The 13690-nt window shown below is 48.0% G+C and overlaps 1 protein-coding gene across 5 annotated transcripts in view; it reads left to right on the forward strand.

The window, feature by feature from the left end:
- The window catches only part of ARAP1 (ArfGAP with RhoGAP domain, ankyrin repeat and PH domain 1), a 109628-nt gene that overhangs the window by 87125 nt on the left and 8813 nt on the right, over positions 1–13690 (forward strand). For 4 of the 5 annotated variants that reach the window (XM_031961499.1, XM_031961498.1, XM_031961501.1 and 1 more), the window contains 3 exons: positions 3826–3939; positions 4778–4923; positions 5335–5367. In XM_031961499.1, the coding sequence (XP_031817359.1) occupies positions 3826–3939; positions 4778–4923; positions 5335–5367 (293 nt within the window). The remainder of the gene's footprint in view (positions 1–3825; positions 3940–4777; positions 4924–5334; positions 5368–13690) is intronic. The other variant, XM_031961500.1, reaches the window with a different exon arrangement.

Consider the following 13690-nt stretch of genomic DNA (forward strand, 5'->3'; position numbering starts at 1 on the left):
GTACTAAGAAAATGAAAAGGAGAAAATTCATGCACAAGATTAATACATCCAAATTATATTTATTTTCTAATATCTTGTATAGCTGGCCTCCAGAAGTCTAGAGACAGAAGAGTGGTGGATACTGTAGTCTTCCATATCTTCATCTAGGTGGGGGAGAGGTGCAGCTCTCTGTTTCCCAGTTTGTACAGGAAAAGTTGCATGTTGGGCTCCTCCTCCCCTTTCGGGAGGTTCAGTATGGTGTTGGGTGGCAGTATTTTACCTATTTCTGTATCTGAACTTTGGGATCATTGAACACAGTAATTGGTTGAGACGAATGAGAATATGAAATTGGAATATTCCTCGATTTTCTTCAAGTTGGCTAACAGACCACAGAAGTAGAGTATTTTATCTACGTCCCCAGGTACTATGAGACCAATTGGGCTGAATTCAGTCCCACATAGGGAAGTAAGAAGAATTTCTCATCTGGTTTTAGGGGTGACAGAAAAAGAAAGTCAGATATATAAGTATACAGTTAATATGGACATGAAGCTTTTGGGTAAATCTGTCACAAAATTTCCTGACTTTTGCCAGGAGGGTAGCCTCAGGTCATTCTTTAAAGTGAGAATCAAAGGCCCTCTGATGGAGATGTTTATAACTTTTCTCCTGGGGATTCTATGTATGAAAGTTAGCTCAGATTGTGTAGAGGAGGGAAAAAAGATTGGGGGAGGCTTTAATTATTAATACAACTGCTTATAAATATGTATATATACGTATGTATATATTCTTTAGTAAGCAGTGTCAATTTATTTACATTCCCCAGAAGAAGGATGACACTTGTAGTTATAAAATTAAAAAAAATAATTGTATCCTTATACAAATCTCGAGAAGGGTCATAGAAATCACAAACTAGACACAATAAAATGCATCACAGTGGTTAGCTCTATAGCATGATGATGATGATGGGATGAGCACTGTAGACCTTGGGAGCTTACTGTCCTGTCCTGGGGTGGGAATAATAGCAGTGATGTTGGTATACGTGTTGGTGACTGTGGCGACTGGGGGATTGGTCACGAAGGGGAGGAAAGTGGTGATGATGTGTGATGATAATTATTACACTTCTAAGAATTGCAAATGGCTTCAAAAGTGAAATTGTCTGATTCATACCTGAACAGAAATCCTTTCTACGACATCTCCCAGAGAGGCCATTCATTTTCTGTTTGAGCACCTCAGTTGAGGAAAGGATCCACTCTTATTCTGCTTCCAGGCATCTTTTATGCATTGCAAACCGCACCAAAAAAAATCTGCACCTTCTTATCTCATGTAGCTCTTTTTCTGTGTTTCCCATAAATTTTGTAAACAGACTCCTGTGGCATTCTAATGGCCTTTCCCTTCTAGGGCAGAGATCCCTCACAGGATCCAGACAGAATTCAGGGGGCCTGTGGACTTGGATGGGTAAAAATTACTTATTTATTTCAACATAATTGGGTTTTGTTTTTGGCGAGGCATTTAAGATTAGGTGACTTGCATAGGGTCACACAGATAGTGAGAATCAAGTATCTGAGTTCGGATTTGAACTTAGGACTTCCTGAGTCCAGGGCCAGTGCTCTATCCACACTGCATCACTCAGCTGCCGGAATATAATTAGTTTTCTTTGTAAACTTATATTATTTTGGTTTGTGTAATTAAAAATAGTATTCTGAGAAGAAGTCAGCAGACTACCAAAAGGATTTATGAACCAAAAACACATAAAGAATTCCTAGATTTTTTTTCCACATTGCAAGGATACCTGAGTAGAGCTTGAGCTATTCTCTTAACTTGACTAGTCACTGGCTCATTTGCCTTTCTTATCCTGCATCCCTTGAGGATCTCTTAGTTATGCATCCTTTAGACTTCCCCTGTATCCCTTCTCCTATCTCTCAGAGCTATCCTTTATAACAAAGGATTTTTTAAAAATTCTTTAAAATTAAAAAAAAAAGAAAAAGAGGAAGAAGAAAAAAGAAACTCAGCAATGAACATGCCCCAAACATCTGACATAAGCTTTGTTTCACCCTCGTGGACCACCGCAAAGGCATGGGGGAAGATGTCTTGTCATATTTCTTCACTGAGGCTAACCAGACTTGCTCTTCAGTTTCACAACATCCAGTTTTGATGTGTTGTGATGACGGTTCTTTCCATTTACATTGCTATAGTCATTGTAGATACTTTTTCCTGGCTCTTTTGACCTCACTATGCATCAGTTCCCTGGATAGCTTTTACACTATATTTTGCATACACAAGTTATTTTTGGAAATGGGCTGCCAGTCTGTTTACATCTGCCATGCATCTTCCCATTGATCTTTGAGTGTCCTGTGATTTTAAGTTTTGCAGATTGAGTGAGCTATGACTTGAAGGCGTCCCTAGAAGAGGGCTAACATTGGTGTTAAAATGATGGTTTTTTGTTTCAGGGGGTCTTGGGATTGTTGGAAGAGTTAGACAGTTTCCAATGTACCATCCTGTCCATTTTCTTCCTCATCACTTCTGGACCCAATTAATTGTCCAACTGCTGTGTCTAAGATGTATCAATGGATCAGCTCTTTGGCTTTTTCTTCCAGCTTCTTTATTCACTTATCTTTCTTGTGAAAATTTTAGGATGAACTCTTTTGAGTGATTGCAAATCTCATTTAGGAATCACTTCTATGTTCTAGGTTTTGATGACGTCAGCCCAAACCTGTCTCTCTACTTCATAGCAACATTATAATAAGGAAAGTGCCAATATCAGTAACTTAAATTGGAACAATTCATAGTGTTGTTTACAGAGCTTCCTATTTGCTTCCTCTTTTTGTCAGGATGTGAATTTAATTTTTAAATTCTTTTCTCTTCTGGGCCAATTTTGTCTCGAGGATATTAGGCCATGGGATGCAACCTTTTCTTTTTCTGATTTTGAAATCTGCTCTCCCAAATCTAGCATAGGTTACACTACACCAAGTTTGTCTCTTCTCTATAATGAGCTCTCTCACCAAGTGGTCACTTCCCCCCAAGGTTCCTGTGGTTTCTTTTTCAGCAACCAGCACTTCCTACTTGATTATAATTAGATCCAAAATGACATTTCCCCTTCCCCTCCTTTCTCTACCTTCCAAAGGATAAAACTATGATTAAGAATTCATTATTAGCTTTTTGGCAGATAATGAACTCCAGTAGATGTCTGGGTAGTTAGCCTCTCGACATCATTGTGGAGAATGCACTACATCATACCTCCATGTTGGATCTGTTATCTATTTCCCTGCTATTTGTTTCCCCCTCCTCATTTCTTCTCTCCTTCTGTCTGGGTGGGCTCTGTGGTATATTCCCATGATTAATACTTCTTCTGTTTCCCCTGACCCTCATCCAAGTGCTCTCTCCCATGACTCTCCTCCTGTAATTCCTTGGTTTCCTCACATGCGGCAGTGATTCTGATGTTAATGGATGATCATGAAAGTCATCAATGATTCTGGTGGTGATTTGTCTTGCTAGAGATGGGGATAGTGACACTGGCGATGCAAGTATCATTGCTGGGGATTGATTGGAGATGAAAATAAGAGTGATGATCAGAAATATGGTTCCAATAATAATAACTACTATTGGATAACAATCAAAGATAAAGTTCCAATAGTGATAATTATGATATTGATGGTGATGGAGAGGGTGAGAAGGCAGCAGTGATGCTGCCAGTGACTGATGTAGTGATGATGAAGGTAACAGTCATGGCCACCTGATGGAGACAGAGATAGCAGTGATTGTGCTGCAGCATCTATAGAACAAGTGGCTACCGCACTGTCTTGTGATACTGGCTATTGATGGCATTGTTGATGATGATGTTGCTCTCCACAGAGAGGCCCCTGCACTACACTGAGAAGGTCCTCCCTATCTTGCACAGCCTGGGGACTGACAGTCATCTGGTGGTAAAGAAGTACCTGGCCATGGAGGCCATGCTCATGTACCTAGGTAAGAAGCTTCTTACTTTGTTACTTATCCTCCCCCACTCCAAGGTCCTTTTCATTCCACTTTCAGACATTGGCCTGTATTCCAATTCCTGTCTTAAGCGGAGATACAGCCAGTGTCCTGTAAAATAAAAACTGCATCTATTTTTGCCGTAAAACACCACATAAGTGATTATTGTCTTTTTTTTCATAAATCTCATTTCTAATTTAGGAATAAGAAGTCACTCAATGATCTGGTCACAAAGAAGTATAAGGGATATTATCTCATAAACTAGATGTGACTAGGAAAAAAAATGAGGAAACAGACAAATACAGTGATGTTGAAACTACTTTGTTTAAAAGTGAATTATACAGAGAGGGGAAAAACACCCATGCTGTATATAGTACGAGAGCAAAGAAACTATATATAAGCCCACAGGCTTCATATGTAATCTGCATCTTTGTTTTCTGTATATTTTTAAATGTTCATTTTTGCTAATGTTTTAAATTTAAATTTTGGCAGTTTCCTAGTTTTTAATTCATGGGAAGGTTGGTGACAATTTACATACATATTTATAGGTGATTAATTATTTCACTTTACTTATCTGTGTCAGAGCCTTCCCCTTTCTGGATTTATTGTGCTTCAGGGATTAAAATGATGTAAACAGCTCAGCCTTGACCCTTATCTTCTTGAAGAATCACTAGCCTGAGTGTGCCCTCCATCCTCGTGTCTGAGGGAGCCCTGTTCTTAGGGAGTTTCCTGCCTGATGGGTCTCGTTGCTTAAGCCCTGGTAGGGCCGGGTCTGGGTCCTGCCCCAGGGAGCCCCTGGTCTTCCCTCATTGCCTCTGCTCTCCCTCCCCAGCCAGCAAGGTGGGGGACACCAAGCACGGCATGATGAAGTTCCGTGAGGATCGAAGCCTCCTGGGCCTGGGTCTCCCCACGGGCAGCTTCCATGACCGCTACTTCATGCTCAACAGGAGCTGCCTCCGGCTCTTCAAGGAGATCCGGGTGAGTGGTGGGCCCGCTCTTGCTGTGCCCCTGCGGCCAAGGCACGTGGACCCTTCCCAGGCAGGGTCCTTTGCCCTGACCAAGAGGCAGATTGTGTTCTCTCTGGGGGCCCCTTCTGGGCAGGAGTCCTTTGCCCCGACCGAGAGGCGGGTTGTGGCTCTTTCTGGGGCTGGGCTTTCTCAGGCCGTGGTTCATGGTGCCCTGTGCTGGGCCCTGGCAGGGGCATGTTTTGCCATGGCTGGTCTCTGCTCTGGGGGTGAGCCCCGTTTCTTGGGGTGACGGTACCCTCACCCCAACCTGCCTCCCATCCCAGCATCATCCCCTGGTGTCCCCTCTGCATACATGGTCCTCAGCCCCGCCAGGGATGCACCCCGCCCTGGCCTCCATAACCCCCAATCCTCTGTCAAACAGAACCTGAAGCAGCACAGTGGGGGCCCTGAGAACGTGAGTAGTCGCCAAGCCTCAGGCCGGCTCCCGTGGCCGGCTGCCGCAGCCTCGCTGCCTTACACACCGAGGGGAAGAGTCGGGCCGGGCGGGTGGGCACGGCACAAGGCACGGCTCCTCTGCAGCTACACGCCCGGCAGGAGGGCAGCTTCCCGGCACCAGGCTCTGCCCGCAGCTGTCTCTGCTTGCTTCCTTCCAGTGGCTGCACTGACCAGGTCTCCGGGCACCTCGTGCAGGAGGCTCTGCCGGCTACTGCCTTGACTAGCTGGGCTTTAGTCGGGCCCAGGGCCCAGGGCCAGGAGCAGGTTCGCTGTGGGACCGTGGCCACTCTCTCCTTTCTTCAGGCTTCACTTTCCCCGCTTGGATTAGGAGGCCTCCTAGTCTACCCTTCCTGGGGAGGCCCTCTCAGAAGCTGGTGCTTTTGCCTGCTGAGACTTGCACCAGAGAGTGGGGGCTCCTTTGGTCCTCTTCCTCTCCACTGCCTCTCATTTCTCAGCACTAGTTCCCCAACCTCAACACCAAGACCGAGGTGATCCATGTGTGTTAAACATAAAAATTACAGGTGTGCTGAGTGATAATTATCACTCCCAATTATAGCTGAGGCTCAGAGAGCTTAAATGACTCCTCGGGGAGGGCCCAGCTTGTGCCTGGGGCCCCTCGGAAAGCATCAGGTTTGGGATTTTTACCCAGGTGAAGACCAGCCTCTCCTGGCCCCCTGCCTAGTGCTCTTAGACACCAGGCTGCCTCCTCTTCTCGCTGGCCCTCAGATACAGACTTCCTTGCTTTCCTGACTTTCAGTCTCCTGGCCCCAAGGAAATTATTCTGCACCTTTCTCTGACCTCTCTGTAATTGGAGTTTGGAGCTTCTTGTTCCACTGTCTTGAGATTCTTCTCTTTGGAGACTTTTAGGGGTCCAGCTGTTCTTCACATGGCTGGGCCAGCTCCCTGGCCCTCATGGCCTTGGCTCCTACCTCTTAGTGCTCTCCTGACTCCAGGAGAATTGTCAGCTCAGGCTCTGAGCCATCCGACTTAGGCCCGGCCCTCAGAACCCCGACCAGCCTTCCTTCTTTGCTCCTTTTTAATCAGCCTCCATCCGATGTGGTGGCAGTTGGTTGGGTCGGTTACCATGGCCCTGCCACATGCCGTCCCAGCCCCCAGTGGGGTCCCAGGCCCCTTTTGTTGCTCCTCAGGGCCGCTGCTCCTCCTGGCCCCCCTTTCCCTTATCCCCATCCTGACTCCCTTTTGCCTTTTTGTTGAGCACGAACCCTGTATGAAAGCACACAGCTGCTGATGTTCTCTCAGCTTCCCAGAGGTCCCTAGTCAGATTTATCTCCATCTCCAAGAAAATCCCAGGGTGAGAGCCGTTTCTCACTGCCCTCTGCCCCGTCCTCCCCCCAGCTTCCCTCCTTCACAAGGGAGAGCTCTCTCAAGCTGGATTCAGCATTTCTAGGTAGACACTTCAAAGAGCACATCTGGCCTGGCCAGCAGTGTGCTCCCTTCTCTGTTTTGTGTATACTGATTCCTAAAGAAAGCACACAGTCCCTTTCCGTTTTTGAAGAGTGTTTGTTCCCAATAACTCCATCTGTGAATGCTCATGTCTGGGGCATTCCTGCGGTGTGTGGGAAGCTGGACTGGGAATGACCTCTGTGAGCCAAAAATCCAAGATCCTATCAGCTTAGGATTCTGCAACTTGAAGATTCCAGAAGCTTGTAGCTCTTTTTTCAAACTATTCTGATTTCTAGCTTTTGTTTTTATATCACTCTTTTCCCTTCTGAACATAAGCCCGCCCCTTCCCTTCCTCATCCCTTGGAACAAAGAAAAAAGTGCTTCAGTTTTTGCCAGTATAAGCAAAGCTGGTCAGCACAGCTAAGGTCTAAGAGTTCTAGACGCAGCTCTTCGTTACTTCAAAGACTGAAACATTTCAGCCATTTTCCCCTCATTTCTGACTCTCTGTGGCCCCATGGGGGGGTTTTCTTGGCAAGGACACTGCAGCATTTTGCCATTTCCTCCTCCCGTTCATTTTCCAGATGAAGAAACTGAGGCAGGCGGGATTAAGGGACAGGCTGGGATCATGCACTAGCCAGATTTGAACTCAGGAAGGGTGAGCCTCCCAGAGTCCAGGCCCAGCTCCCTGCCACTAGCTGCCCACACAGGACGGACCCTTCCAAAGCTAGGCTTCTGCGGGTCTCCAAGTTGGCGGTTCTGAAGGCAGCTTGGGCCGAGGGGAGTGGGGGCTGAACTTGGACCCGGGAGACGTCGGAGCCGGTGGCCTCAATGGCCCTTACACCCTCTGGGCTGCTCCCCACCCTGCCCACTTCACAGGGCCGTTGTGAGCCTCCCCTTAGCCAGGCAGAGAGCTATTGCTCCAGGAACGTGCTGGGCTTTTGAGTCAGAGGCCCTGGTCCAGAAAATGGTGACCCGGACTCTTCCTCCCTCTGGGACCTTGGGCAGCCACTCCTCCCTGGATTGGCCTTGTGGGGGTTGGAATCTGCAGTTTGGCTGAGCTCGCTTCCCAAGACAGATCAATGATTCTGAGTCCTGGGCCCGAGATCTGGGGATTCTCAAGGAGCCGGGAGATAAGCCCTTGGGAGGGGTCTCATGAGTGGGTGGGCCCCTGGGCAGGAAGGACGCCTCTGAGGGCTGGCCAGCAGGATTCAGGGTGCCCCAAACTCATGCAGATCAGGCTGGGGGTCAGGGATCCCAGGCTTGCTCAGGCACAGAGGAAGAATGGCAGCATTCGGGCAGATGTGCCCATAAATAGGTGGTAACCAGCTCTCATACATGACACACTTTTAAGGATTAATCCACTTTATTTTCTCAGCCTAGAAATCAATGAACAATAAATCAAGTCCCAGAACCACTGTGCATTTCTGGGGTATAAAGGCTCACAATGGATATTTAACAATTGAATCTTAAGCACATCCCTTGGGTTAAGGGTGAGAAAGACTTGCCTCTTCCCCTTATTGCTTGGGTGACCTTGCTCTTAATCCCTTTAAGCCTCAGTTTCCCCTTCTGTAACATGAAGGGAGTTGGGCTACTTGGCTTCTGAGGCCCTTTCTAGCTCTAGATCTGGATTCTAAGCCTATGTAAAGTCCATAGAAAGAGATTTTCTTGGATCTTGAAGGGGGGACCCAAGTCCCCTCTTTGTCTGATCCCTTTGGACCCCCTGCTCAGCTCTTTTTTCCCTGGACTCCCAGGACCCTGAGGGCGGTTGGGGAAGGCTCCCTGCCCTGAGCTGTCTGCACCAGCAGCCTCCCTTTCTCCGCTGGACCTTAGTGTTCTGTTCCAGGGAAAAGCCAGTCAGTGGGCTCGTGTTCCCCAGCCTCTCAGCGGGGCACTCGTAGAAAGCTTTTTATTTTTATTTTTTTTAAAGCATTGAGCCTCTAATATTTACCCAAGTGTCCGAGTTCTGTCTAACCCCAGCACTAAATAAGAATTAGGAAACTTGAGTTTGATTCACAGCCCTGCCCCTACCTCACTGGGGCCCCTGAAGCAAATGTCTTCTTCATTCCGGACCTCAATTCCCTACTCTGCAAAGTGGGGGAGCCGGGGCTTAGGCTGTCATGGCTTTCATGACTTCCCAGGCTTCTCTGTTTTTGCTTTTTCCAAACTAAACCTCAGACCAAGGCCCCCAGCCAAGCTCCCTGGAGATTCCTGTCACACAGGATCCGGGGGATCCACCACCCCTTCCTTGGCCCCACTTCTTTCTCTCCTTTCACTGCTCCATCAGGCACCTTTTCTAGGGGGTCCTCCAAGAGGGGCCTGAGAGGGCCATCTAGAGGGAAATCCTCTCTGGGCTGGGAGAACCCTGGGATTTCTGAAGCTATTCTCTATACCAGTGTTGCCCAGTCTTTTCCAGTCTGGGGAATTTCTCGATTTATCTAGAAAGCTTTTCTGAGCATTGAGCTTTCTCTGCAGCAGCCTCCCTTCCCCAGTGCTTCTGAGGTGTCTGCCCTTGGGCCTGAGCAAGAGGCCTGGCTGGGGGCCCAGGGCTCCATTCTCAGCTCTATCCCTGACTTACTGGGTCCCCTTAAACATTAGTGTCCCCTGGGTCTCAGCTGACTTCTCTGTATAATGGGGGGATTGGAGATCAGGCACCATCTCTCTCTTTCCCTCTCCCCTGTCTCTGTCTCTCTTTTTCTCTGTCTTTCTCTTTGTGTCTGTCTCTATTTCTCTCTTTTCTCTCTGTCTCTGACCTTTTCCCCCCCTTCCTCCTCTCTCTCTGTCTCTGTCTCTCTCTCTGTGTCTCTCTCTGTCTCTCTCTCTCTCTCTCTCTCTCTCTCTCTCTCACTCTCTCTCTCCCCCTTTCTCCCTTTTATCTCTCCTTTCCTCTTCTTCCTGTGTCTCCTCCATTCTCTCTCTATCTCTCCCTCTTCCCCTTTTTTCCCCACTCCTCTCCCTCTTTTCCTCCCTCCCTCTTCCTCCCTTTTTTCTTTCCCTCCTCCTTCCTCTTCCTTCTTCCCTCCTCCTCTCCCTCCCTTCCTTACCCTTCTATCCTCTCCTTATCCCTCCCTCTCTTCTTCCCTCTCTTCCTATCCATCCCCCCTCCCTATCTCTCTTTTCCCTTCTCTCTTCCCTCCTTATCCCTTCCTTCTTCATCCCTCTCCCTCCCTCTCTTCCCTCTCCCCTTTCTTCCCTCCCCTCCCTCTCTTCCTCCTCTACTTCTCCTCTTCCTTTTTTTCTTCTCTCTTCTCCCTCCCTCCTTTATCCCCTCTCCTTCCCTCCTCCCTTCTCCTTCCCTCCTTTTTCTTCCCTTTCTTCCCCCCCTCCCTCCTTCCTCCCTCTCCCTCTCTTCTTCCTCTACTTCTTCTCTTCCTTTCTCCTTCCCTTCTCTCCCTCCCTCCTTTTCCCCTCTCCTTCCCTCCTTTTTCCTCTCCCCTCCCCTTCCCTTCCCTCCCTCCCTCTCTCTCCCTCTCTCTCTCCCCTCCCTCTTTCTCTTCCCTCTCTCCTCTTCTTCCCTCTTCCTCCTTCTCCCTCTCTTCCTCCTCTCTGCCTCTTCTCTCCCTCCCTTTCTTCTCCTCTTCTCTCCCTCCCTCCTTTTCCCCTCTCCCTTCCTTCTCCCCTCTCCTTCCCTCCTTCTCCCTCTCCCTCCTTTTTCCTCTCCCCTTTCTTCCCTTCCCTTCCTCTCTCCCTCCCTCCTCCCATCACCCTTCTTTTTCCTCTCCCCTTTCTTCCCTTCCCTTCCCTTCCTCTCTCCCTCCTTCTCCCCCCTCTCCTTCCTTTTTCCTCTCCCCTTTCTTCCCTTCCCTTCCTCTCTCCCTCCCTCCTCCCATCACCCTTCTTTTTCCTCTCCCCTTTCTTCCCTTCCCTTCCCTTCCTCTCTCCCTCCCTCCTCCCCCCCTCTCCCTTCCTTTTTCCTCTCCCCTTTCTTCCCTTCCCTTCCTCTCTCCTCCTCCTCCCATCACCCTTCTTTTTCCTCTCCCCTTTCTTCCCTTCCCTTCCTCTCTCCCTCCCTCCTTCTCCCCCCCTCTCCCTTCCTTTTTCCTCTCCCCTTTCTTCCCTTCCCTCCCTCTCTCCCTTCCCTCTTTCCTCCTCCTCTCTCTCTCCTCTTTCCCTGTCCCCCTTTTCCCTCTGCCTCTCCCATTCCTCTCCCCCTTCCACCTTAAACATCCTGACTCCTCATTTACAGAAATAACACGGGGACATCCAGATTTACCTACACCCAGCCTCCTCATGTGGGGCTATTCATTTATGGATCTGGCTTCCCTGAGCTATAAGCTTCTCCTTCATCTGATGTCCGGCCAGGTGTGCTGACAGGCCAGCCCAGGGCCTTATAGATTCATGATGCGTTGGAGCTCCGCCTGAATACTGCCTGGTTTCCTCTCTTCTAAAACCCGAAGTCTCCCGTGGCCTCGGTTAGTTTTCCGCTCCCCCACCACGGTGCTCACTAGCTCGGTGGAGAAGCCCTGCCCCGCGGGTGGCTTCTTCCAGTCCTGCCACCTGGCTCCCTTCATGTTGGCAGTCCAAAATGTCCTTAAGTCAGAGCTCAGTTTCTTCCACACTTTGTCCCCGGTGTCCTCCATGCCTACAACTCGGCTCATTTGCAGCGTGTGGACTGGCTTGGTCTAGAGGCAGAGTCTGCTTCAGTCCCTGCCCTAGCCCAGCTTGGTCTGGATGCATTTTTCCGGGCCTGCAGCCCAATTTCCCTCATGCTTGCTGCTTGAGGTCACATAGGCTTTGTTAGATAAAAACCCATTTTCAGGGCTGGGGCTGAGCTCTGGATAACTGGATAGAACAGAGCTAGCTCCTTTGTTGTAAGGAATGTGGAAGAAGGCAGTGAGGGAAGGACCTCGAGTTCATCCCCCACCCCACGGTATAGAATTGTCTCTGTACACTTTGGTGATGTCACAAAGGGTCTCTAGTAACCCCTGGAATCCTTGTCAACCTCCTCCTCCCCAGTCCCAAAGTATACTTATAGCTGGAAGACCCTCTTGGAGACTGGGATTTCTGAGCTATAAAACTGAAGGTGGGACTCTGCCCTTCTGTCTGAGAATGGTGCTCTGTTCTGCACATCACAAGGGAGGGAGGAATGACCGTGCTAGACGGCCAGTAGGGAGGGCAGTTGGGTGGGGAGGACCCTTGGGGCCGTGTTCTCCGAGTGTCAGTGTCTGGCAGGTGCGATTGCCGCCTTCCTGCATTTGGGATGCTGCCCCATAGACCATAGTTCTGACACATTTGGCCTTAGGAGAGCCCTAGGAATTGCATAGAAGGCGGTTTAAGCTGGCTATCTAGAAAAATTGCCCAACATCTGGAGCCCACTACTAGAGTCCTAGGCTGCCCCCCTCCCGCCTCCCCAGGAAGTAAGTAGGCTCCCCCCATCACTGCTGGAGGATCCAGGATCTTGTAGAAGGGAGTGTTGTTCAGATGCAGGTCAGTCTGCTCTGGGTGGTCCTCCTAGATCCCTCTGCAGTGTCCGAGGCTCTGGGATCCTTGCCCAACCAGCCTTAGGGAATTATGAACATTCATTAACTATACTTACTATGTGTATGTCAAAGGGCTTTGCCAGCCTGAACGTGTTATGTACTATAGCTGCTATTTCTGACTATCTGTTTATTTTTTTTTTAATTTAATAGCCTTTTATTTACAGGATTTATACATGGGTAACTTTACAGCATTAACAATTGCCAAACCTCTTGTTCCAATTTTTCACCTCTTACCCCCCCCCCCACCCCCTCCCCTAGATGTCAGGATGACCAGTAGATGTTAAATACATTAGAATATAAATTAGATACACAATAAGTATACATGACCAAAACATTATTTTGCTGTACAAAAAGAATCAGACTCTGAATTATTGTACAATTAGCTTGTGAAGGAAATCAAAAATGCATGTGTGCATAAATATAGGGATTGGGAATTTAATGTAATGGTTTTTAGTCATCTCCCAGAGTTATTTTTCTGGGCATAGCTAGTTCAGTACATTACTGCTCCATTAGAAATGATTTGGTTGATCTCGTTGCTGAGGATGGCCTGATCCATCAGAAATGGTCATCATCTAGTATTGTTGTTGAAGTATATAATGATCTCCTGGTCCTGCTCATTTCACTCAGCATCAGTTCGTGTAAGTCTCTCCAGGCCTTTCTGAAATCATCCTGTTGGTCATTTCTTACAGAACAGTAATATTCCATAATTTTCATATACCACAATTTATTCAGCCATTCTCCAACTGATGGATATCCATTCAGTTTCCAGTTTCTAGCCACTACAAAAAGGGCTGCCACAAACATTCGTGCACATACAGGTCCCTTTCCCTTCTTTATAATCTCTTTGGGATATAATCCCAGTAGTAACACTGCTGGATCAAAGGGTATGCACAGTTTGATAACTTTTTGAGCATAGTTCCAAACTACTCTCCAAAATCGTTGGACCCATTCACAACTCCACCAACAATGCATCAATGTCCCAGTTTTCCCGCATCCCCTCCAACAATCATCATTATTTTTTCCTGTCATCTTAGCCAATCTGACAGGTGTGTAGTGGTATCTTAGAGTTGTTCTGACTATCTGTTTAGCCAGGACAAATCATACCCTCTTCTGAACCTTGGGGTCCTTCTTTATAAAATGAATAATAAATCCTACCCTCCTTTTCTAATAGGACTGTTGTTAAAAGTGCTGTAAACTGCCCACTGCCAGAGAAATGAGAATTATTTCCTCTGCAGCTCAGGGCTCAGTGGTTAGAGCATTGGATGGACTTAGAGTTAGGGAGAGAAGCTCAAATCCAACCTTGAGACACTGAATAGCTGTGTGATTCTGGGCAAGTCCCTGAACCTCCTTGCCTCAATATCCACATCTGTAAAGTGGGGTTGTAAAAGTGGGGTTGTAATG

This window comes from Sarcophilus harrisii, chromosome 3, assembly GCF_902635505.1.
Source record: "Sarcophilus harrisii chromosome 3, mSarHar1.11, whole genome shotgun sequence".
Taxonomy (NCBI): domain Eukaryota; kingdom Metazoa; phylum Chordata; class Mammalia; order Dasyuromorphia; family Dasyuridae; genus Sarcophilus; species Sarcophilus harrisii.